The sequence below is a fragment of the Schistocerca cancellata genome, chromosome 3 (assembly GCF_023864275.1).
Source record: "Schistocerca cancellata isolate TAMUIC-IGC-003103 chromosome 3, iqSchCanc2.1, whole genome shotgun sequence".
Taxonomy (NCBI): Eukaryota; Metazoa; Arthropoda; class Insecta; order Orthoptera; family Acrididae; genus Schistocerca; species Schistocerca cancellata.
Window position 1 is genome coordinate 100,656,440 of NC_064628.1, and position 25,536 is coordinate 100,681,975.

Sequence of the window (25,536 nt, forward strand, 5' to 3'; positions counted from 1 at the left end):
CAGTTTTTTAATGTTGCGTGTTATCGGCAGAAAGAAAGGGCTGTGTCCTGCCCTGACTCTCTGGGATGGGGAAAATAAATGCCGGTTTGCTTACCTGAGATTGCAAATTCCTCTAACTCTGCACATTTTGATGGTAGCCATATCCTCTTAAACGGACTCATATTTTGCTAGCCAACTCGTAAGCTCCCAACAGTACAGTCCCTTCACCATACTAAAAAAAGAGAGAATTGGAAAGATGGCAATAAAAATAAAGGATCACTGGAGGTACTGAATCCTGAATCGATTTATTATGCATTGTCAGTGACTGGCTATTTGGTCAAGGGAAATGAGCATAAAAATATTCTCAGTATGTTAGAGGATTGTTTAAGAGAGAAATGGCCACCTAGTTATAGAAAGAGTTTACAAATATACATGATTCCACTTTGTGTTCAAAGTTAATTTCATTATTCATTAAATTTTGTCTGGCTGAATGTGCCACTCCCTTCTGTGCCATACTGACTGATGGATAGTGTCAGTCAGTTCTCCTTGTAACACATTAGTAGTTGAAAGTAGGAGAAATAAGTAAATTTTTCATATACTCGTCTTCAAAGTGTTATATTATGCGTAACGGGAAAGTAGCGGGGCTTAGATGTTTAAGAAGAACTGTAACATACGACTTGCAGTTCAGCTTCTTATCAATACGAAGACGTAAGAATTTAGAGTATTGTGTTTCATTTATTGATTCACCCCCGTGTAATATGTCTAATAGTGTGGCCATGCCTTGTGCAGTAGAGAACTGCACGTACTGAATTTAATCTAAATTCAGTGACAAAGTATTTGTAGAGAACCAGTCATCACTTTTTCAACGAAATACTATTTACATTTTCATGCACTGAAGTTATTTCATTAGGCCTGGTTAGAATACCGGAGCTGTGGAAGAATCCAACTATTCTTTCTTGTTGGACTCACCATGAAGGTCATTTACGATCACATACAGGATGAAAAACATCATGGCAGATTAAAACTGTGTGCCAGACCGAGACTCAAACTCGGGACCTTTGCCCTTCACGGGCAAGTGCTCTACCAACTGAGTTACCCAAGCTTGGGTAGCTCAGTTGGTAGAACACTTGCCCGGGAAAGGCAAAGGTTCCGAGGTCGAGTCTCGGTCCGGCACACAGTTTTAATCTGCCAGGAAGTTTCACATCAGCGCATACTCCGCTGAAGAAAGAAAATGTCATTCTAGACACATACAGGATGTTCGGAAATTTCTCTTTCAGACTTTTACGACATTTAGAAAGGAGTAACTACATGATAATTTCAATAGGAACCGAAGTTATGAGCGTACCCTTTCGTTTCTACGACGGTTTCAGTTCAGATGCATAAAGCGTCCGCTTCTGCATGACGCAGTACAATGATTATGTAACAGATCGAAAGGATGCATAATGAAACATCCACTTCTCACTTAAGCACATTTGTTTGCATTAACACCTAAACACTGAATGTTTACATTACTCTTAAAACGAGGGTACTGTACGTACAGAGCTGTACTGATACATTACAACAGCAGTTCGATGTGGCGACTACCAACGTCGTTACAGGCATCGTAAATACGAAGCATGTTCTGGTGCACACTCTCCATCCCACCTGGTTTTATTTATTTATTTATTTATTTATTTATTTATTGTTCCGTGGGACCTAATTAAGGAGAAATCTCCATGGTCATGGAACGAGTCAATACATGAAATTATAACACGATATTAGAAACAGATAAAATGAAATACAAAAAAAACATATTCAGGTGACAAGTCGTAAGTTTAAATGAAGACAATCAACAATGTAACACTGGAATTTGCTTAATTTTTTAGCTCTTCCAGGAGCTCCTCGACAGAATGGAAGGAGTGAGCCATGAGGAAACTCTTCAGTTTAGACTTAAAGGAGTTTGGGCTACTGCTAAGATTTTTGAGTTCTTGTGGTAACTTATTGAAAATGGATGCAGCAGAATACTGCACTCCTTTCTGCACAAGAGTCAAGGAAGTGCATTCTACATGCAGATTTCATTTCTGCCTAATATTAACTGAGTGAAAGCTGCTAACTCTTGGGAATAGGCTAATATTGCTAACAACAAACGACATTAAAGAAAATATATACTGTGAGGGCAATGTCAGAATTCCCAGATTTTTGAATAGGGGTCGACAAGAGGTTCTCGAACTTACACCACATATAGCTCGAACAGCCCGTTTTTGAGCCAAAAATACCCTTTTTGAATCAGAAGAATTACCCCAAAAAATAATACCATACGACATAAGCGTATGAAAATATGCGAAGTAGACTACTTTTCGTGTTGAAGTGTCACTTATTTCAGATACTGTTCTAATGGTAAATAAAGCAGCATTTAGCTTCTGAACAAGATCCTGGACATGGGCTTTCCACAACAGCTTACTATCTATTCGAACGCCTAGGAATTTGAACTGTTCCGTCTCGCTTATAATATGCCCATTCTGTCTGATCAAAATATCTGTTCTTGTTGAATTGTGAGTTAGAAACTGTAAAAACTGAGTCTTACTGTGATTTAGCATCAAATTATTTTCCACAAGCCACGAACTTATTTCATGAACTACATTATTTGTTACTGTTTCAATATTGCACACAAGATCCTTCACTGTCAAGCTGGTGTCATCAGCAAACAGAAATATTTTTGAATCACCTGTAATACTAGAAGGCTTATCATTTATATAAATAAGAAACAGCAGTGGCCCCAGCACCGACCCTTGGGGAATGCCCCACTTAACAGTGCCCCATTGGAACTGAACATCACTACCACTCTCAATATTGCGGAGAATTACCCTCTGCTTTCTGTTCTTAAAGTAAGAGGCGAACCAATTGTAAGCTACTCCCCTTACTCCATAATGGTCCAACTTCTGCAGTAATATTTTGTGGTCAACACAGTCAAAAGCCTTCGTTAAATCAAAGAAAACATCTAGCGTTCGCAACCTTTTATTTAATCCGTCCAAAACCTCACAGAGAAAAGATAATATAGCATTTTCAGTTGTTAAACCATTTCTAAAACCAAACTGAACATTTGACAGCAAATTATGTGAATTTAAATGCTCCAGTAACCTTGTATATACAACCTTCTCGATAACTTTAGCAAACACCGATGGCATAGAAATAGGTCTATAATTGTCAACATTATCCCTGTCTCCCTTTTTATAAAGTCGCTTCACTACCGAGTATTTTAATCGGTCAGGAAACCGACCACTCCTAAAGGAAAAGTTACAGATATGGCTAAGTACTGGGCTAACATACATAGAACAATACTTCAGTATTCTGCTAGATACCCCGTCATATCCATGAGAGTTCTTGGTCTTTAGTGATTTAATTATTAACTCAATCTCCCTCTTGTCAGTATCATGGAGGGGCATTTCAGGTAACAGTCTCGGAACACTTTTTTCTAAGAGCGCTATATGATTCCCTGTTGGGACTAGGTTTCTATTTAGTTCACCTGTTATATTCAGAAAGTGATTATTAAATACTGTACATATATGCGACTTATCAGTAACACGGACATTCCCACTACGCACTGATTCTATATCCTCGACCTGTCTCTGCAGATCAGCAACTTCCTTTACGACTGACCATATGGTTTTAATTTTATCCTGAGACTTAGCTATTCTGTCTGCTTACCACATACTTTTTGCCTTCCTAATAACATTTTTAAGCAAAATTCCTGTTCAGTTTCTAGAGCAGCGTCCAGAATTCGTGCCAGCAGTTTTTCCTCTGTATTTACAGCAGTCTTGTAAGTTAAACTTCGCATACGACCTCGCAAATGGTAGTCCATAGGAATTAAATCCGGCGATAGCGGCGGCCACGCCGTTTCACCCCCTCCATCAATCCACCTTTCACCACAAAACGCATGCGAGAACTGAGGTGCTCCACGATCATGTTGAGACATTTCCTAACGGACATTCAGCGGCACAGCTCCAAAAAACTGGTCCAATATGTTTCGTAGGAAGAACAAGTATGGAGGACGAGGAAGCTTGATTGAAAGCAGAGGAGGTTGCGTTACGCATCTGAACTGAAGCCGTAGTAGAATGGAAACGGTACGGTTTCGGATAGGTGCTCCTATTCAAAATACTATGTACTCATTTCGCTCTACAAGTCCCAGAAGTTTGTAACGGGAAGTCCCGAACTCTTGTGTAACAAGAGCGGACCAAATATCGATCCCTGTGGTACACCTGTAGCGATTACGAGTACGTTGTTTCGCTGTGTACAGTCCCCGATTTCCTTAACGCAGGGTCTAAATCCATGGGCGTGATATCTGGTGAACGTTGTGGGCTTTCAAATATAAAAATGAATATGATGTGGTGGCCCTCAGTTACATACCCTCAGACTCAGAGTTGAAATACTAAAAGTTTTGGCTGGTTTCGTTGTCTAGGGGCTGAGATACGTAGTTGCAGCCTTACAAGCCAAATACTGCTGAGTCTACAGTATACAATATGAATAGACACATGAATGCAATGGTTGAAGGTTCCTATCACACGGAAATTGCGAATTTTGAATGTAAAATAGACATTTATAAATGAAAGATTGCAATTAAGTAAATTCTGCAGGTACTATTTTAACGACTTTAAATGATGGGTACGATAGCAGACGTACCTTTAAGAAAGCCGTTTATTACTGTAAAACACTTATTGGTGTCGATGGTCCAGGAATTTAATAAAATATATGTTGAATAATAGGGAAACAACAGATTCCTACTTCACGTAATTAGTTGTGAACAACAACATAGCTCGCGAGTTATTCACTTCTAAACACATACTACGTCTTCACTGCAGAAGCCACGGAAATGTCACAAGTGCACAAGTCGCCACTACGAAATACTTCAATCTCCCGTGACCAAGCGCAAACTGCTCCACTCTCCAAGTCTTTCCCGCGACTGTACGTCCGTCGCGCCATACTGTCCAGGACTCTTTCACTTCCATACAGTCACCCCATTAACGAGCGCTTTGATTGACTAGAGCGCTCCTGACGTGTCTTCAAGCCAATGCACACTCACAAACATATTGAAACACATACAAAATACTGGATTTACGTTTAAATAACTTGTAATTAAATAAATGTCACTACGGCTGGACCATAAACACGTTGTAACACACATTATTAAATACATAAGCAATTAAACAGACATATATCAAAAGAGAAGCCTACTGTCTCTGTGCTTCCCAAAAAACAGTAAATATTTAACCAGTTTCTTCATGAATAGTAAATATCGGATATAAACAAAGACATAGGTGAATAAATATATTTATAATCATGCTGCTACCGTTTTTCCGTGTAACTGTGGAGTACTTATGGCCTGAAGCGATCGATAGTAATCGGCCATTTTGACCTCCAATAACTAATGTACTATTCAAGTTACATGCCTGTAATTTATACCAATTTAGGTTTACACTAATAGCTTTCTAAAGACACGTAGATCGACAAAATCGGATGAACCGTTTAGATTTTGGAAATTCGTTGCTGGGTGTTAGTTGTATAATTTATCGTCAGATGCTAAACTTTAGACCAATAAAGATATTGAAAATCTGATTGCACCATCAGAATCGTCGTGCAAATAACGGTAATGTACATGTTTCTTTTTGAGGTATCATGATTCATGTGGCTACTATTAATTTCTATACGAACTGTGAAATGTCTGTCATTAAGGTTTCACAAAGCCAGCCATTTTTGGCACTCCCGGCATCTCTCCTTCATCGACGCAGCGTCACCATGGAGTTCCCAGCCACGCCAACTCCAAACTTACAAGGAGACGGCACGACTGTAGGGTCCGGGATTTGTCCGAAATTTTGTGTGGTGAAAGAGGACCGCTAACACCTCACGTGGTTAAAATATTAGGACGCACTACTAGGAAAATCCCGAGAAAAATCGATCCAAAGTTTCTTAGGTGCCTTATGAGTATAAAATGTTAGTCCACTGCCGAGCCGCCGTCTGGCCTACATGGTTAGCCGTCGGACCCTTACGCCAGAGGTCTCGGATTCGATTCCTCCTGTGGCACTTTTTTTTTCTTCTGTTGCTTGCAAAATTGCAGCGCATTGTTACAGGAGAATCGTGAAATTAATTCCCAGGAAGACTGTATAAAAATTCATTCTATAATTCACCATCAGTTATCGTCACCAATATTCCGAGACATGATTCAATATGCCTGGTTTGCCTCAAAATTATCAGGAACTCAAAACATTTTGGTAAATGTTAATGGGGCATATTTTTGTATAGACTTATTGAAAACGCCCTGTGATTGTAAAATATCCGCTTTTATATGTTGCGCAAGACGACGCTAATATTATTGCTTTGTTTGTTTTTGCGATAATTACCACTGCAGTTCTTGTTTATAATTATTATATGTATAAAAATTGAATGTCCCCCAAGCGAATTTGTTATTCTGATTAAAAACTCAATGATTCTCCTTATATACTTTACAATGAAAACTGGAAAACCCACCGCCATGAATTGTGTTGTTGGACAAAGTGAAAATTTTTATTCAATAATGTAGCTAATTTGTTAAAGATAATGTAGGTTTGGGAAACTTTCTGAATAATTGGTGGAATAACAAAAGAAAATGAAACAGAAGAAGGAAATGTGCCAGAAGAGGAATAGAACCCGAGACCTCTGGCATAAGAGTCCGAGCCCTAACCATCTGGGCCAGACGGCGGCTCGGCAATGGACTAACATTTTATACTCATATGGCACCTAAGAAACTCTGGATCGATTTTTCCCGGGATTTTCCGGGTAGTGCGTCCTAATATTTTAACCACGTGAGGTGTTAGGGGTCCTCTTTCAGCACACAAAACTTCGCACAAATCCCCGACCCCACGCTCGTGCCGTCTCCTTGTTAGAATATTTTCGCCCGTTACGTCACAACATGGGGGCATGTCTAGATCTGCCCTTCGACCAATCACTTTTATTTGGAAAGTCTCGTTTAAATAATCGCGGACGGCAGTGGCGTAATGCGGTGGAGCACCACCGTGTTGAAAGAAAATTTCTTGAAAGTTTCCAGCACACGTCATAAATCCCGGTACCTCTAATTCTGAAGCATTTGCAAAATGGTATCTGCTGTCACTGCTATCTGTTGTCACTGCTATCTGTTGTCACTGCTATCTGTTGTCACTGCTATCTGTTGTCACTGCTATCTGTTGTCACTGCTATCTGTTGTCACTGCTATCTGTTGTCACTGCTATCTGCTGTCACTGCTATCTGCTGTCACTGCTATCTGCTGTCACTGCTATCTGCTGTCACTGCTATCTGTTGTCACTGCTATCTGTTGTCACTGCTATCTGTTGTCACTGCTATCTGTTGTCATTGTTCCTTCAAAAAGGTCCAAGTAGACAAAATGTTGATACTCCCCCCCCTCCCTCTCCCCCCCCCCCACCGAAACCCTTGCACCAGTTAGATTTAGTGGCACTTGCGTGCTCGCTCTTTCTCGCGTGACGAGTGCGTCATCCCCTGCAGAGTCTGCCCCCAGCCACCCGAGCGCCGCTCCGGCAGCCAGCGCGTGTGGCTCCGAGCCGCATCCTGTCTGCGGATCCGCGGCGCGGAAGGCAGCAACGAGGTCTCTGCTAGGTGCGCCTAATTCGATTCTCGGGTCGGAGCGAGAATCTCGTCAGCGACGTCGGCAAATCGAATCGCGCGGTGTGCGACACGTGGCCGCGAGGCGGCTGTTTGCGCGGGGGCGAGGCCGCCGGAACACACCCCCGCGTGGTGGAGCGCCAATAGCATTACGACCGCCTCCCAGCCAGCCACAGGTTTATTTCCGGCGCTGATGAGATCTCGTGGGAGAGCTTCTTACCGCGTCGCTTCCGAATTAAATTTTCCGGAGGGCCCCTTAGGCTAATCTAAGTAACCTGGCACCAGAAAATTTAAGATAAATAAAAAATTACTACGTAGGATACATTTTAGTTCATTCAGTTTGTAGTGGTGATGGCGATATGAGTTGAGTTGGTTGCACGACAGCAAGGTATCTATCTCCAGTGCTAAAATTTCTTGACACGAATGTGATAATTAAACTTCAACAAAAATTGGAAGAAAAATGTAAAAATACCCTAACACACACACACACACACACACACACACACACACACACACACACACACACATACATACATACTTGACATCTTAGCAACAAACAATCCTGGAGAAACAGGAACTGTCGTGACGAATACAGGGATTAGCGGCCACAAGGCAGTTGCTGCTCGGCTGAATACCGTAACGCCTACAACCCTAAAAAAGAAACTCAAAGTATAATCATTTAAAAAAGCCGATAAAAGTGCTCTTAACACCTTTTTAAGAGACAGTCTTCACTCCTTAGGATCTGATCATCTAAGCGTAGAAAAGATGTTGAAAGACATAATGTCGACGGTAACTGAGAGATATCTTGTTGTTGGGGTCTTCAGTCCAGAGACTGGTTTGATGCAGCTCTCCATGCTACTCCATCCTGTGCAAGCTTCTTCATTTCCAAGTAATTACAGCATTCTGAATCTGCTTAGTGTATTCATCTCTTGTTCTCCCTCTACAATTTTCACGATCCACGCTGCCCACCAATACGAAATTGGTGATCCCTTGATGCCTCAGAATATCTCATACCAATCGATCCCCTCGTCTAGTCAAGTTATGCCACAAACTCCTCTTCTCCCCAGTTCTATTCAGTACCTCCTCATTAGTTATGTGATCTACCCATCTAATCTTCAGCATTCTTCTGTAGCAGCACATTTCGAAAGCTTCTATTCTCTTCTTGTCTAAACTATTTATCGTCCATGTTTCACTTCCATACATGGCTACACTCCATACAAATACTTTCAGAAAAGACTTCCTCACACTTAAATCTATACCCGATGTTAATGTTGAATTATGTAGGTTAAGGGAGGAAAAAGAGACTGGGAACTGCGAAAAGGTAGCAAGCAAAGGGCGAAAAAGGGAAACACTTGAAAAAACTCCAGAAATTCAATTAGTAAATCAGTTTGGCTTCCTATCTGAAGTGGAGGAAGGGCCTCCTCCAGACGTAGTTGAAAGTAGGTTGAAGCAGAATATTAGCTTACAGAAAAAAGACAGGTCGGGGTCAAACCAGAATAGGAAAAGAAGAATTCTACTTATAGGCAGCAGTCATCGGAGGGGTGTGGGCCAGCAGCTTCAGGAGAAATTCGGTGCAGGGTACCAAGTCAAAAGTTTTGTGAAAGCAAGTGCTAGCCTTAGCCAGGTCACAGAAAACTTACGTCAGCTATGCAGGGACTTTGAGAAGGACGATCAGGTAATTATAGTTGGGGAGTAGGAAACAGCCTGGCTATGAATCCAAGATGCAGTATTAGGAGTGACCTGGATAAAATAGGAGCAGAAACTGAGTACACATTTGTGGGGTTTGTGGTCTTTCAGCAGTGTGATCAGACCTGGGTAAACACTGCTGTAAGGCATGTTAATATTGAGCTGAACAGGATGCTCCAGACACCAGCAAAATCTCACACAAGTGTTGTTCCAGTAGCTGCTATTGGTAGGTGGGGATACACTACACATGGTCTACACCTGAATAGGATGGGGAAAAGTAAGTTAGCTACTTTATTAGCAGAAACTGTAAAGGGGTCCACGGTCACACAAGGGGTGATCCCTGTGGTTAATGGGTCCAGGCTGACAGGTTTTTTAGGTTAAAGCCAAAGTCCAGACAGATGATAATTAAGATAAATGGAATAAAAGAAACTTCATGTACAGTAAATAGGGGTAAAGCTAAGGGCAATATCAACATACTTCATTAAAATATCAGGGGAATAAAAAATAATGTAGATGAGATATTAATGTGTTCAGATGATCTCAAATACACTCCTGGAAATTGAAATAAGAACACCGTGAATTCATTGTCCCAGGAAGGGGAAACTTTATTGACACATTCCTGGGGTCAGATACATCACATGATCACACTGACAGAACCACAGGCACATAGACACAGGCAACAGAGCATGCACAATGTCGGCACTAGTACAGTGTATATCCACCTTTCGCAGCAATGCAGGCTGCTATTCTCCCATGGAGACGATCGTAGAGATGCTGGATGTAGTCCTGTGGAACGGCTTGCCATGCCATTTCCACCTGGTGCCTCAGTTGGACCAGCGTTCGTGCTGGACGTGCAGACCGCGTGAGACGACGCTTCATCCAGTCCCAAACATGCTCAATGGGGGACAGATCCGGAGATCTTGGTGGCCAGGGTAGTTGACTTACACCTTCTAGAGCACGTTGGGTGGCACGGGATACATGCGGACGTGCATTGTCCTGTTGGAACAGCAAGTTCCCTTGCCGGTCTAGGAATGGTAGAACGATGGGTTCGATGACGGTTTGGATGTACCGTGCACTATTCAGTGTCCCCTCGACGATCACCAGTGGTGTACGGCCAGTGTAGGAGATCGCTCCCCACACCATGATGCCGGGTGTTGGCCCTGTGTGCCTCGGTCGTATGCAGTCCTGATTGTGGCGCTCACCTGCACGGCGCCAAACACGCATACGATCATCATTGGCACCAAGGCAGAAACGACTCTCATCGCTGAAGACGACACGTCTCCATTCGTCCCTCCATTCACGCCTGTCGCGACACCACTGGAGGCGGGCTGCACGATGTTGGGGCGTGAGCGGAAGACGGCCTAACGGTGTGCGGGACCGTAGCCCAGCTTCATGGACACGGTTGCGAATGGTCCTCGCCGATACCCCAGGAGCAACAGTGTCCCTAATTTGCTGGGAAGTGGCGGTGCAGTCCCCTACGGCACTGCGTAGGATCCTACGGTCTTGGCGTGCATCCGTGCGTCGCTGCGGTCCGGTCCCAGGTCGACGGGCACGTGCACCTTCCGCCGACCACTGGCGACAACATCGATGTACTGTGGAGACCTCACGCCCCACGTGTTGAGCAATTCGGCGGTACGTCCACCCGGCCTCCCGCATGCCCACTATACGCCCTCGCTCAAAGTCCGTCAACTGCACATACGGTTCACGTCCACGCTGTCGCGGCATGCTACCAGTGTTAAAGACTGCGATGGAGCTCCGTATGCCACGGCAAACTGGCTGACACTGACGGCGGCGGTGCACAAATGCTGCGCAGCTAGCGCCATTCGACGGCCAACACCGCGGTTCCTGGTGTGTCCGCTGCGCCGTGCGTGAGATCATTGCTTGTACAGCCCTCTCGCAGTGTCCGGAGCAAGTATGGTGGGTCTGACACACCGGTGTCAATGTGTTCTTTTTTCCATTTCCAGGAGTGTATAAGAATGAGATTGATACACTCTGTCTGTCTGAACACCGTGTAACAGTGGGCATGGATAGTGTCAGTATAAGTGGGTATAATTTAGCATCTTACATTTGTAGATCTAGGATGGATAAAGGAGGAGTTGCCATTTTCATAAAACAAGGGTATAAATGCAAAACTATAGAAGTAAGCAAATTTTGTGTTTATCAGCACTTTGAGGCTTGTTCATGTGAACTACAGCTAGATAATGTAGTATGTTACTAGCAACACTGTACACGTCCCCTTTAGGAGACTGGGAGTTGTTTATAAAAAAGTTTGACTCGCTATTATGCTGTCTGTCAGACAAAAAGAAGTAGTTATTAATCTGTGGTGATTTCAATATAAACTTTCTAAGTCATTCTGATAGGAAAAGTGAACTAGAAGTGTTATTAACAACATATAACTTAGAATTGATCAATTTCTCTACAGTTATAGCTCCAGACAGTAGCACACTAATAGATAATGTATTTGTACAGAAAGAGGATGTAAAACGAACACATGCTTTCCCTGTGGTAAATGGATTGTCAGACCATGGTGGACAACTGATTAACTTATGAAACCTAACAGGGTGTACAGTTTGGAAACCATTAAGTAAAAGTGTAAGGTCACTCAATGCGGTACCTATAGAGCACTTTAGAGAAAGCTTAAGAAATGTTAATTGGCGAGATGTATATAATGAGTCAAATGCTAATGATAAATGCAACGTATGTGTTGATAAATTTGTATCCCTTTTTCAACATTGTTTCCCAAAGAAACCTTGGATTACTACAGGTATTAAAGTGTCTTCAGAAAGAAAAATAAAACTGTATGAGACAGCAAGAACTAGTAAAGATCCAGAAGTGGTTTTACCCTATAAAAATTATTACAACATACTGAGAAGAGTTGTAAGGAAATCAAGAAATATTAAATATATTAGAGAAGAAATTAACAACTCTAGCAATAAAATAAAATCAATATGCAATGTTGTTAGAACGGAGACAGGACAAGTAACCACTGGGGTAGGTAGTATTACTATTAAAGAGAACAAGACAGTACAGAAGTAGCTAATGTATTTAACAACCATTTATTAAGTGTAGGAGAAAAAATTGGTGAGAACAGCTCAAAAGAAAAAGCCAGGCAGTGCAGGGAAGAGTCTGTTTTGAAAAAAATTATTCAGATTAAGTTTCACCTAACAACCTCCTGTGAAATAAGTAAAATTATTAAATCTTTGAAAAATAAATGTTCTTTTGGAGTAGATTACATCTCTAATAAGACATTGAAACAATGTGGAGCAATTACAGTTCATGTTCTGAGTCACATAGGTAATGCATCATTAACTCAAGGTATTTTCCCAGACAGGTTAAAATATGCCATTGCTAGGCCTCTCTACAAAAAGCGATACACCACAGATGTCAGTAATTATCAGCAAGTATCCTTGCTTACAGCATTTTCAAAAATCTTCGAGAAAGTAATGTACTCAAGAGTGGTTAGCCATCTCAATAGTAATGGGATACTCAGTAAATCACAGTTCAGATTTCAAAAATGCTGTTCCACTGAGACAGCAAAATACAATTTCACTGTCCACATAATAAAGTCTTTAAATAGTAAAAAGTCACCGATAGGAATTTACTGTGACTTGTCCAAAGCATTTGATTGTATGAACCATGACAGTATGCTACAGAAATTACAATTCTGTGGTATAAATGGAATAGCATATGAGTGGTTTAAGTCATACCTAGAGAACACGAAGCAAAAAGTTTCGTTATATGGGTCAAGTGCTTTAAATAAGTTTGCCGCTTCATCTAACTGGGGCGAAATTACATTATAAGTTCCACAGGGTTCAATCATGGGTCCCCTTCTGATCTTGATATATGTGAACGACCTCCCTCCCTATCTGAAACAGGAAACTGAACTGACACTGCTGATGATACAAGCATTATTATTAACCCAGTAAAAGAAACTCCAATGGAAAATGATACAAATAAGGTCTTTGGAAAATGGGCTTTCTCTAAACTTCGAAAACACACAGTACATCAAATTTTCTGCTGCAAGAAGTACAGTTCCTTCAATAAATATAGCACATCAACAGAAGTCAGTAGGCAGGGTAGAGCATACTAAGTTTTTGGGTGTACATATAGATGAGAATCTTAACTGGAAAATTCAAATTTAGGTTCTTCTAAAGCGACTATATTCAGCAACTTTTGCAATCAGAGTAATTGCCAATTTTGAGGATATAGAAATTAGTAAGCTAACATGCTTTGTATTTTTTCACTCTCTGATGTCATATGGAATAATATTTTCAGGAAACTCAACATTTAGACAAAACGAATTCGCTGCTCAAAAGAAAGTAGTTAGAATAATGTGTGGGGTTCATAGTCGCACATCTTGTAAGCATCTTTTTAAAAGACTGGGAATTCTTAAAACAGCCTCACAATACATTTACTCACTAGTGAAATTTGTTCTCAACAATGTGGACCAGTTTAAAAACAACAGTGACATTGATGATTGTAATACTGGAAAAAAGAAAGACTTACACCATCCTCTACTCAACCCATCTTTGGCACAGAAAGGGGTAAAATATGCTGCCATAAAAATTTTCGACGAATTACCAGATGAAATAAAATGTCTGACAAACAGCAGTAATAGGTTAAAAAATTAATTGAAATCATATCTCCTTGACAACTCCTCCTATACTACAGATGAATTCTTGAATAGGAATAAATAAATCTATAAATATAGTATATGCATTTTGTGCCATATAAGGGAATGGGGTAAATAATAGGAATATTAATCTTTAACTCTGTATCGTAATATATATCATATATATATTTTACAAATCTTGTTTCACATGTGCATTTCTTGTGCACTTGACACGTTCCACGCCATAACAGCTACCGTACCATGTGATTGATCAATGGAACACGAAAATAACTAACTAATAAATTTGTCCTCTTCAGAAACGCTTTCCTCGCTATTTCCAGTCTACATTTTACATTCTCTCTACTTCGACCATCAGTTATTTTGCTACTCAAATAGAAAAACTCCTCTACTACTTCAAGTGTCTCATTTCCTAATCTAATTCCCTCAGCATCGGCTGATTTAATTCGACTACATTCCATTATCCTGGTTTTGCTTTTGTTGACGTTCATCTAACATACTCCTTTCATGACACTGTCCATTCCATCAGCTGCTCTTCCAAGTCCTTTTGTGTCTCTGACAGAATTAGAATGTCACCGGCAAACCTCAAAGTTTTTATTTTTCTCCATGGGTTTTAATTCCTACTCCCACTGATGACAGTGCCAGTAAAGCAGAGTTATTAAACACAGTTTTCCGAAACTCCAAAGAAAACGAAGTAAATATTCCTGAATTCCAATCAAGAACAGCTGCCGAGATGAGAAACATAGAAGTAGATATCCTCGGAGTAAAGAAACAGCTTAAATCACTTAATAAAGGCAAGGCCTCCGGTCCAGATTGTATACCAGTCAGGTTCCTTTCGAAGTACGCTGATACAATAGCTCCATATTTAGCAATTATATACAACTGCTCGGTAACAGAAAGATCCGTACTTAAAGACTGGAAAATTGGTGAAGTCATACCAATACAAAAAAACTGAAGTAGGAGTAATCCGCTGGATTACAGGCCCATATCACTAACGTCGATTTGCAGTGGGGTTTTGGAACATATACTGAGTTCGAACATTATGAAGTACCTCGAAGAAAACTATTTATTGACACATAGCACGGATTCAGAAATATCGTTCTTGTGAAACACAACTAGCTCTTTATACTCACGAAGTAATGAGTGCTACCGACAGGGGATGTCAAATTGATTCCATATTTTTAGATTTCCAGATGCTTTCGACACCGTTCCTCACAAGCGTCTTCTAACCAAACTGCGTGCCTATGCAACATCGCCTCAGTTGTTCGACTGGATTCGTGATTTCCTGTCAGAAAGGTCACAGTTCATAGTAATAGACGGAAACTCATCGAGTAACACAGAAGTAATATCCGGCGCTCCCCAAGGAAGTGTTAAAGGCCCGCTATTGTTCCTGATCTACACTACTGGCCATTAAAATTGCTACACCAAGAAGAAATGCAGATGATAAATGGGTTTTCATTGGACGAATATATTATACTAGAACTGACATGTGGTTACATTTTCACGCAATTTGGGTGCATAGATCCTGAGAAATCAGTACGCAGAACAACCACCTCTGGCCGTAATAACGGCCTTGATACGCCTGGGCATTGAGTCAAACAGAGCTCGAATGACGTGTACAGGTACAGCTGCCCATGCAGCTTCAACACGATACCAAAGTTCATCAAGAGTAGTGACTGGCGTATTGTGACGAGCCAGTTGCTCGGCAACCATTGACCAGACGTTTTCAGTTGGTGAGAGATTTGGAGAATGTGCTGGCCAGGGCAGCAGTCGAACATTTTCTGTATCCAGAAAGGCCCGTACAGGATCTGCAACATGCGATCGTGCATTATCCTGCCCAAATGAAGCGTTTCGCAGGCATCGAATGAAGGTTAGAGCCCTGCGTCGTAACACATCTGAAATGTAACGTCCACTGTTCAAACTCCCATCGGTGTGAACAAGAGGTGACCGAGACGTGTAACCAATGGCACCCCATACCATCAAGCCGGGTGATACCCCAGTATGGCGATGACGAATACATGCTTCCAATGTGCGTTCACCGCGATGTCGGCAAATACGGATGCGACCATCATGATGCTGTAAACAGAATCGAAAAAAATGATATTTTGCCATTCATGGACACAGGTTCGTCGTTGAGTACACCATCTCAGGCGCTCCTGTCTGTAATGCAGCGTCTAGAGTAACCGCAGTCATGGTCTCCGAGCTGATAGTCCATGCTGCTGCAAACATCGTCGAACTGTTCGAGCAGATGTTTGTCGTCTTGCAAACGTCCCCATCTGTTGGCTCAAGGATCGAGACGTGGCTGCACGATCCGTTACGTTACAGCCATGCGGATAAGATGCCTGTCATGTCGACTGCTAGTGATACGAGGCCGTTGGGATCCAACACGGCGTTCTGTACTACCTCCTGAACCCGCCGACTCCATATCCTGCTAACAGTCATTGGATCTCGAACCACCCCGAGCAGCAATGTCGCGATACGATAAACCGCAATCGCGATAGGCTGCAATCCGACCTTTACCAAAGTCGGAAACGTGATTGTACGCATTTCCCCTCCTTACACGAGGTATCACAACGTTTCACCAGGCAACGCCGGTCAACTGCTGTTTGTGTTTGAGGAATCGGGTGGAAACTTTCCTCATGTCTTCACGTTAAAGGTGTCTCCACCGGCGCCAACCTTGTGTGAATGCTCTGAAATGCTAATCATTTGCATATAACAGGATCTTCTTGCTGTCGGTTAAATTTCGCGCCTGTAGCACGTCATCTTCGTGGTGTAGCAATTTTAATGGCCAGTAGTGTATATTAACGACATAGGAGACAATCTGAGTAACCCTCTTAGATTGTTTACAGATGATGCTGTCATTTACCGTCTTGTTAAGTCATAACATGATCAGAACGAAATGCAAAATGATTTAGATAAGATATCTGTATGATGAGAAAAGTGGCAGTTGACCCTGAATAAAGATAAATGTGAAGTTATTCACATGAGTGCTAAAATAAATCCTCTAAATTTAGATTACGCAACAAGTCACACAAATCTTAAGGCTGTAAATTCAACTAAATTTTTAGGCATTACAATTGCGAGTAACCTAAATTGGAACGATCACGTAGATAATATTGCGGGTAGAGCAAACCAGAGAGTGCGATTCATTGGCAGAACACTTAGAAGGTGCAACAGGTCTACTAAAGAGACGGCTTACACCACGCTTGTCCGCCGTATTCTGGAGTATTCCTGTGTAGTGTGGGATCCGCATCATGTGGGACTGACGGATGACATCGAAGAAGTTCAAAGAAGGGCGGCTCGTTTTGTATTATCGGTAAATAGGGGAGATAGTGCCACAGACATGACACGTGAATTGGAGTGGCAATCATTAAAACAAAGGTGTTTTTCTTTGCGACGGAATCTTCTCATGAAATTTTAATCACCAGTTTTCTCCTCCGTTTGGGAAAACATTCTGATCATCACGATAAAATAAGAGATATCAGGGCTCGCACAGAAAAATTTAAGTGCTTGTTTTCCGGCGCGTCGTTCGAGCGTGGAACGGTAGACAGACAGCTTGAAAAGGGTTCATTGAGCCGTCTGTCAATCACGTAGTTGTAGATGTACACACACAATAATGACAGTGGATTATCTGGAACTGGAGTACCGTAGTTGTTTGGACTTGGGTAATTGTGAGAGGGAAGGTAAAACGTCTTTAAAAATAAACTGAACGACGTGAAATAATACTCATGAATTTATGATACATCATTTTATATAAATTTCCATGTGTCCAAAATATGTTTTGCATTCGCAATGTTTGTCCCAGCTTGTAAGAGGATCAGAGATCAGGCATTGTTCACATAACTTATAACTTTAACTCGACAACATTTTCAAGTACAGTAAGCACGTTAGGCCATAGTAACAACAGGTAAATCATAGTTCAAGACAATAATGAAAAAAAATTTTTTTTCATTTGCTTTGGGGCTTAGTGTATTTTACCATCTCTACATACATTGAATTGCCAAAGAAATTGGTATAGGAATACGTATTCAAATAGTGAGCTGCGATCGGCAACGCCTATATAAGACAACAAGAGTCTGGCTCAGTTGTTACATCGATTGCTACTTCTACAATGACAGGTTATCAAGATTTAATTCAGTTTGAGCGTGTTGCTATAGTCGGCGCACAACCGATGGGAATACAGCATCTCCGAGGTAGCAATGAAATGGGTATTTTTCCGTACGACCATTTCACGAGACTACCGTGAATGTCAGGAATCACATAAAACATCAAATCTCCAACATCGCTGGGGCCGGAAAAAGATCCTGCAAGGACGGGACCACCGACGACAGAAGAGAATCGTTCGGTGTGACAGAAGTGCAACCCTTGCGTAGATTACTGCAGATTTCAATACTGGGCCATCAACAAGTGCCAGCGTGCGAACCATTCAGCGAAAAATCATCGATATCGGCTTTCGGAGCCGAAAGCCCAATCGTGTACACTTAATGACTGCACAACACAAACGCCTGAGCTCCTAAACATCGACAATGAACTGATGATACTTGGAAATATGTTGCCTGGTCGGGTGAGTCTCGTTTCAACTTATATCTAGAGGACGGACGTGTACGGGTATGGAAACAACCTCTTGAATTCATAGATCTTGCATGTCAGCAGGCAACTGTTCAAGCTGGTGGAGGCTCTGTAGTTGTGTGTGGCATGTGCAGCTGTAGTGTTACGGGACCTATGATACGTCTAGATAGGACTCTCACAGGTGACACGTACGTAAGAATCCTGCCTGATCACCTGCACCCATTCATGTCCGTTCTGCGTTCCGACGCACTTGGACAATTCCAGCAGGACAATGCGACATCTCACACGTCCATAATACCTACAGAGTGGCTCTAGGAACACTCTTCTGAGTTAAAACACTTGGGCTGGCCACCGACTTCCCCAGACATGAACATTATTGGGCACATCTGGGATGCCTTGCAATGTGCTGTTTAGAAGAGATCTCCACCTCCTCCTACTCTTACGGATTTATGGACAGGCCTGGAGAATTCAGGGTATCAGTTGTCTCCAGCACCACTTCAGACACTAGTCGAGTCCATGCCACGTCGTGTTGCGGCACTTCTGTGTGCTCGCGGGGGCCCTGCACGACATCAGGCAGATGTACCAGGTTCTGTTCCTCTTCAGCGAGTCCTGATCGAGGTACACATTTTCAGCTGTTCCCGTTGATATTTATCAACGCCTCTAAGCAGCTAATGGTCTGGATTTCATTGTAATTTCATTCTTATTTATGTGGTCGAGCGAATGAGAAGTTACTTTTGAGCAGCTTTTTCTGCAACCTGTTAGGAGGCGAAGTCTGGGTCAAGATGAAGGAAAAAGGCGCGCGAATTCAGGGCACAGACTAGCTCACCCTAATTTAATGATACTTTACGACTACCGAATATTCAGGAAGCAACGTGCAATGTGTAGGAAAGGAGTGATGAGGTGGCAACTTAATTGTTTGGTGCATGTGGTGAAGCATAACAAACCACCACGCAGCCCAAGCCAACCTGAAACACTTCAGTCACTATTTAGGTTTTCACATGGACTAGGTACGATAAAAACGAATCGCAACGCAATTCCTTCCCTAGAATCAAAGAAAAGATCATTTTTTTGTTGTAAACAATTAACCTGAAAGTGTATCTTTTGTTGGAGATCAGTCAAGTAAATGGGAACAAGGTGATGTCGGCCTCACTGTTTTGTGGTCTGCAGTCCGAAGACTGCCTCCGCATTAGTTATTGTATACACCCATATAATCTTCAGCGTTTTTGGCGCTGTCACATGCGAAAACTGCTGAACTGCTTACCGTCCGAGTTTCACTTTCGCACATCGCTACACAAATACTTTCAGCACTGACTTCCTGTCCGCCCTGATAGCTGAGTAATCAGCGCGACGGAATGCCGTGTAGAAGGTCCCGGGTTTGATTCCCGGCTAGGTCGGAGATTTTCTCCGCTGAGGAACTGGGTGTTGTATTGTCCCCATCATCATCATCATCATCATCATCATCATCATCATCATCATCATCATCATCATCATCATGATCTCATATCGACGCACAAGTCGCCGAAGTGGCGTCAACTCGAAAGACTTGCACCAGGCGACCGGTCTACTCGACGGGAGGCCCTAGCCACACGGCATTGCATTTCACTGACTTCCCACTACATAATTTCGTATTTGATGTTAACAAATTGCTCTCTTTCTGAAACGCGTATCTTGAGAAAGTAACTGGCGAAAATTTGCGAGAAGTATCGTGCGACGTTCCACTCGAAATATTCACACAGTATATAACGGTACTTTGCGGCCAGGCGTGTCAATTAGCGTCATATTAATTAAAATCGGGGATAAATAGACTTTATTTTGGAAGAATTAAAAAGGGGAAAGTAATACGAAACTTTAATAACTGCACGGTATTACTAAGAAGCAATATAATGAAAAGTAATAAAAAGCAAAGTAGCAAAGATTAACCGGGACAGAAAGATATAGGGGCGCGTTTGTTTTTTAATACATATAAAAGAACATGTAACACATTATTGAGCTCTCTGCCTTCAGTTAGCGCGATGAAAAAGTGGTACGCGACTGCGAAATTCGTTAAGGAGATTATTTAAAGACTCTTCAAGCGCGTTTAAAATACATTACGTGTGACGAAGTGATCAGAGACGTTTATTGTCGGGTGAAGTGAAAATGATTCCGACAACATAATTCCAACTTTGTGTTAGCTGAGAAAAATACTCTTGGGAAACTATTATGGTTGTGGAACTCACGAAAGTTGTACGCAACGGAAAGCTATAGTTTACGTAATTCTGCATTTTATAAAATTGTGAAACGCGTGTGCGCGGAACATTAAGAGAATCTTATCCTTGGACGGTTGCGGGGGTAACTGATACAAACAACGCGCCAGCATAAAAATAGTTCGCTTATTAACCACCAGATATTAATTAACGTGGACCTAAAATACTAAAAACAGTGCATACATCGTTAAATTGAACCCTGCGTGTGAAAGACAATCACATCGAACATTTCGAGAGCGAAGAATAGACATTTAAGTGCCGAATTGATAGCCTGGGTCGTGTCGATATTTGGACATTAGATAACACGCGTTATTCAGAACACGATATCTACCATTTTAATACTGAAAAGAAGGATAGGATCATCACCTCCAATCCCGATTCATATTTCATATTTAGTTAGTGAAAAAGAAAGTGTTAAAAACAAACTACATTTCAATGTAATCCAAGGTTTTTGGCTTCACTACGTAATCTTGACTGCATGATAAACAATATCTGTAAAAGTTCTATACAACGTATCGTCATAATATTCAGCCAACCAATATTTTGGGACACCAAAAATGTAATTGCATGAAATTAATCTTACAGCGGATGTGTAATGTGTGAGTGCGACGAACTATATTGAGAAACTGAACATCCATTACGTACTTGCATGTTTATCTGCGAAAATTGTCCTTCTCGGTACGTCAGGATAGAGTTCGAATAGAATCGCTGGAACATTACAAGCCATTCAGTTTAATCGAACATCTAAATACACATATTGGTGGTATCACCAGGATGTGTTCTTTTTCCTCACTCCCGTGGCAGTAATTGAATTAAGAGTCAACCGGGAATAACATTTAAATCAATTGACGACCATTGAGCTAGCGTCAAGAATTTTCAAACGTCCACTGCCATGTATGAAGGCGAGTGACACCACGAGTGTTAACGTCGATCGAGGGGTGTCGTCGTGATCGTATTGAATGACATTGACCCGTCACAAGTACCGGTCAACTCCTCCTTTGTTTCTCGATGAAGTGACACTTGTAAACAGAATGAGCAGCGGGTGACTTACTGAAGGAACTGGCGACGGACTGGGACGCCCGTTCTCGCAGCAGCATCGCGTACATGTAGATGAGGAAGACCATGCTGCCGAAGTACAGGTACAGGTAAAAGCCCTGCAACACACAGCAAAGCACACCGCATCAGCATTGCCGCTCAGCCATCACAAACCTGTTCGTATATTCCCGCTGTTCGCAGCTGCGAGCCGAGCGGCAGGCAATTCCAAATTTCCATCGCCCGACCAACTAAAGAGTGTGAGTGAAAGGAAGAATGCTGATGTAAACAACCATCGTGCGAAACCCAAATCGCCCTGTTCGTCCACGAGACCCACAAGGTGCTAGATGCCGATGCTCAGATTGACGCCGACAGTTCTTTGAATTCCGGAAAGCGTTAGAGGCTGTCCCACACGATCGCCTAATGTACGAACTGCGAGCGTATGGATTATCAGACCTGCTTTGTGATTGGATGGAACACTTCCCTCGCAAATTTACCACAGCATGAAACTTCCTGGCAGATTAAAACTGTGTGCCGGACCGAGACTCGAACTCGGGACCTTTGCCTTTCGCGGGCAAGTGGTCTACAAACTGAGCTACCCAAGCACGACTCACGCCCCGTCCTCAGAGCTTTACGTCTGCCAGTACCTCGTCTCCTTCCTTCCAATCTTTACAGAAGCTTTCCTGCGAACCTTGCAGAACTAGCATTCCTGAAAGAAAGGATATTGCGGAGACATGGCTTAACCAAAGCCTGGGCGATGTTTCCAGAACGAGATTTTCACTCTGCAGCGGAGTGTGCGCTGATATTAAACTTCCTGGCAGATTAAAACTGTGTGCTGGACCGAGACTCGAACTCGGGACCTTTGTCTTTCGCGGCCAAGTGCTCTGGAAACATCCCCCAGGCTGTGGCTAAGCCGCGTCTCCGCAGTATCCTTTCTTTCTGAAGTGCTAGTTCTCTAAGGCTCGCAGGAGAGCTTCTGTAAAGTTTGGAAGGTAGGAGACGAGGTAGTGGCAGAAGTAAAGCAGTGAGGACGCGGCGTGAGTCGTGCTTGGGTAGCTCAGTTGGTAGAGCACTTGCCCGCGAAAGGCAAAGTTCCCGAGTTCGAGTCTCGGTCCGGCACACAGTATTAATCTATCAGGAAGTTTCATATCAGCGCACACTCCGCTACAGAGTGAAAATCTCATTCTGTTAACACAACATGTTATTCACAGCAGAGAAAAAGATTCAGACGGAAAAGTAATTACGGGTGTACTACAAGGGACTGCATTAGGACCTTTCATTTTATCAGTAAATGTAAATCATCTAGTGGCTAACGTCGGAAGTTCCATGAGACTTTCCGCAGATGGTGGTTCTGTATGGCCGACCGGAGTGGCCGAGCGGTTCTAGGCGCTACAGTTTGAAACCGCGCGAACGCTACGGTCGCAGGTTCGAATCCTGCCTAGGGCATGGATGAGTGTGGTGTCCTTAGGTTAGTAAGGTTTAAGTAGTTCTAAGCTCTAGGGGACTGATTACCTCAGATGTTAAGTCCCATAGTGCTCAGAGCAAATTTTTGGTTCTGTATGGAGGTAAGCCGCGATGTAAGAAAAATGTAGCAAAAAGGCAGAAATACCTGCATAATATCCACGCATAGCGCATGGATTGGCGGTTGCCCTTTACCATAAAGTAGAGTGAGTTACCTTATATTTGCAAGATTATCGTACAATTACTGGAAGTATTCACATTGATTTAATATCTGAGAGCACGTGTACGAAGCGATTTAAAGTGAAACGACAGCATGATGTGTTCTAAGAAAGGCGGGTGCTAGACATATTCATTGCATGAATCCTCAGGAAGTGTAGCCTAATCCGCTCACGAAGTACGCAGCGTACGAAACCCTCATTCGACCGATATGTGAGTGTTGCTTATCTCGTTAGGTAAGAGCGACAGAAAAAAACAGAGAAGATGCAAAGAAGTGCAGTGCAGCGAGTTCAAAGATCATTAAGTAAGCTTTAAAGTCTTACAGAGATGCCCAGCCAACTCCAATCTGATTTGCTACAAGAGGTAAGTTGTGATTCACGTTATGGTTTGTGTATGGAACTGGGGACCTACAAACTATGGAGAGGCTTCGTCCCACCGTAGCTTTCAGTGGTTCACAACCTCCTAACAGGCCACAGTCGTCCACCCACCCCACCGCCGCCCCACACCGAACCCAGGGTTATTGTGCGATTCGGCCCCCAGTGGACCCCACCCACGGGAACTTCTCATACCAGACGAGTGTAACCCCAAATGTTTGCGGGGTAGAGTAATTATGGTGTACGCGTACGTGGAGACAGTGTTTGCGCAGCAACCGCCGACATAGGGGAACCAGCCCACATTCACCGAGGCAGATGGAAAACCGCCTTAGAAACCATCCACAGGCTGCCCAGTACATCGGACCTCGCCACTAATCCGCCGGGCGGATCCGTGCCGGAGACCGGTACACCTCGCCGCTCGGGAAGCAGCGCCTAAGACCGCGCGGCTAGCCGGGCGTGTTACGTTATGGTTTACTACAATAACTCCAACAATGTATGTTCCTAAAGATGTCGACCAGTATACGGTATTGAGTCAGAACATTACGACCACCTGCTGAATAGCTTGCTTGTCCATCTTTGGAAAGAAATACATCACTGACTCTGTGTACAGGGATCTCATAGTTTGTTGGTAGGTTTGTGCAGTTACGTGGCATTAGATGTCTACAACATTTGCTGAGTTTAAAATAAATAAATGTGTGGTGATTACCCCAAACTACATACCCAGAGACTTTAAAATATTAAAAGTTTTGGCTGGTTTCGTTGTCTCGGGGCTGGGACACTTACAGGGTGTTTCAAAAATGACCGGTATATTTGAAACGGCAATAAAAACTAAACGAGCAGCGATAGAAATACACCGTTTGTTGCAATATGCTTGGGACAACAGTACATTTTCAGGCAGACAAACTTTCGAAATTACAGTACTTACAATTTTCAACAACGCATGGCGCTGCGGTCTGGGAAACTCTATAGTACGATATTTTCCACATATCCACCATGCGTAGCAATAATATGGCGTAGTCTCTGAATGAAATTACCCGAAACCTTTGACAACGTGTCTGGCGGAATGGCTTCACATGCAGATGAGATGTACTGCTTCAGCTGTTCAATTGTTTCTGGATTCTGGAGGTACACCTGGTCTTTCAAGTGTCCCCACAGAAAGAAGTCACAGGGGTTCATGTCTGGCGAATAGGGAGGCCAATCCACGCCGCCTACTGTATGTTTCGGATAGCCCAAAGCAATCACACGATCATGGAAATATTCATTCAGGAAATTAAAGACGTCGGCCGTGCGATGTGGCCGGGCACCATCTTGCATAAACCACGAGGTGTTCGCAGTGTCGTCTAAGGCAGTTTGTACCGCCACAAATTCACGAAGAATGTCCAGATAGCGTGATGCAGTAATCGTTTCGGATCTGAAAAATGGGCCAATGATTCCTTTGGAAGAAATGGCGGCCCAGACCAGTACTTTTTGAGGATGCAGGGACGATGGGACTGCAACATGAGGCTTTTCGGTTCCCCATATGCGCCAGTTCTGTTTATTGACGAAACCATCCAGGTAAAAATAAGCTTCGTCAGTAAACCAAATGCTGCCCACATGCATATCGCCGTCATCAATCCTGTGCACTATATCGTTAGCGAATGTCTCTCGTGCAGCAATGGTAGCGGCGCTGAGGGGTTGCCGCGTTTGAATTTTGTATGGATAGAGGTGTAAACTCTGGCGCATG

At 42.8% G+C, this 25,536-nt stretch overlaps 1 protein-coding gene across 1 annotated transcript in view; it reads right to left on the reverse strand.

Annotated features, from left to right (window-relative positions):
• The window catches only part of LOC126176139 (proton channel OtopLc-like), a 241,674-nt gene that overhangs the window by 132,707 nt on the left and 83,431 nt on the right, over window positions 1-25,536 (reverse strand). Inside the window, exon 5 of the mRNA XM_049923278.1 lies at window positions 21,782-21,884. Within this exon, the coding sequence (XP_049779235.1) occupies window positions 21,782-21,884 (103 nt within the window). The remainder of the gene's footprint in view (window positions 1-21,781; window positions 21,885-25,536) is intronic.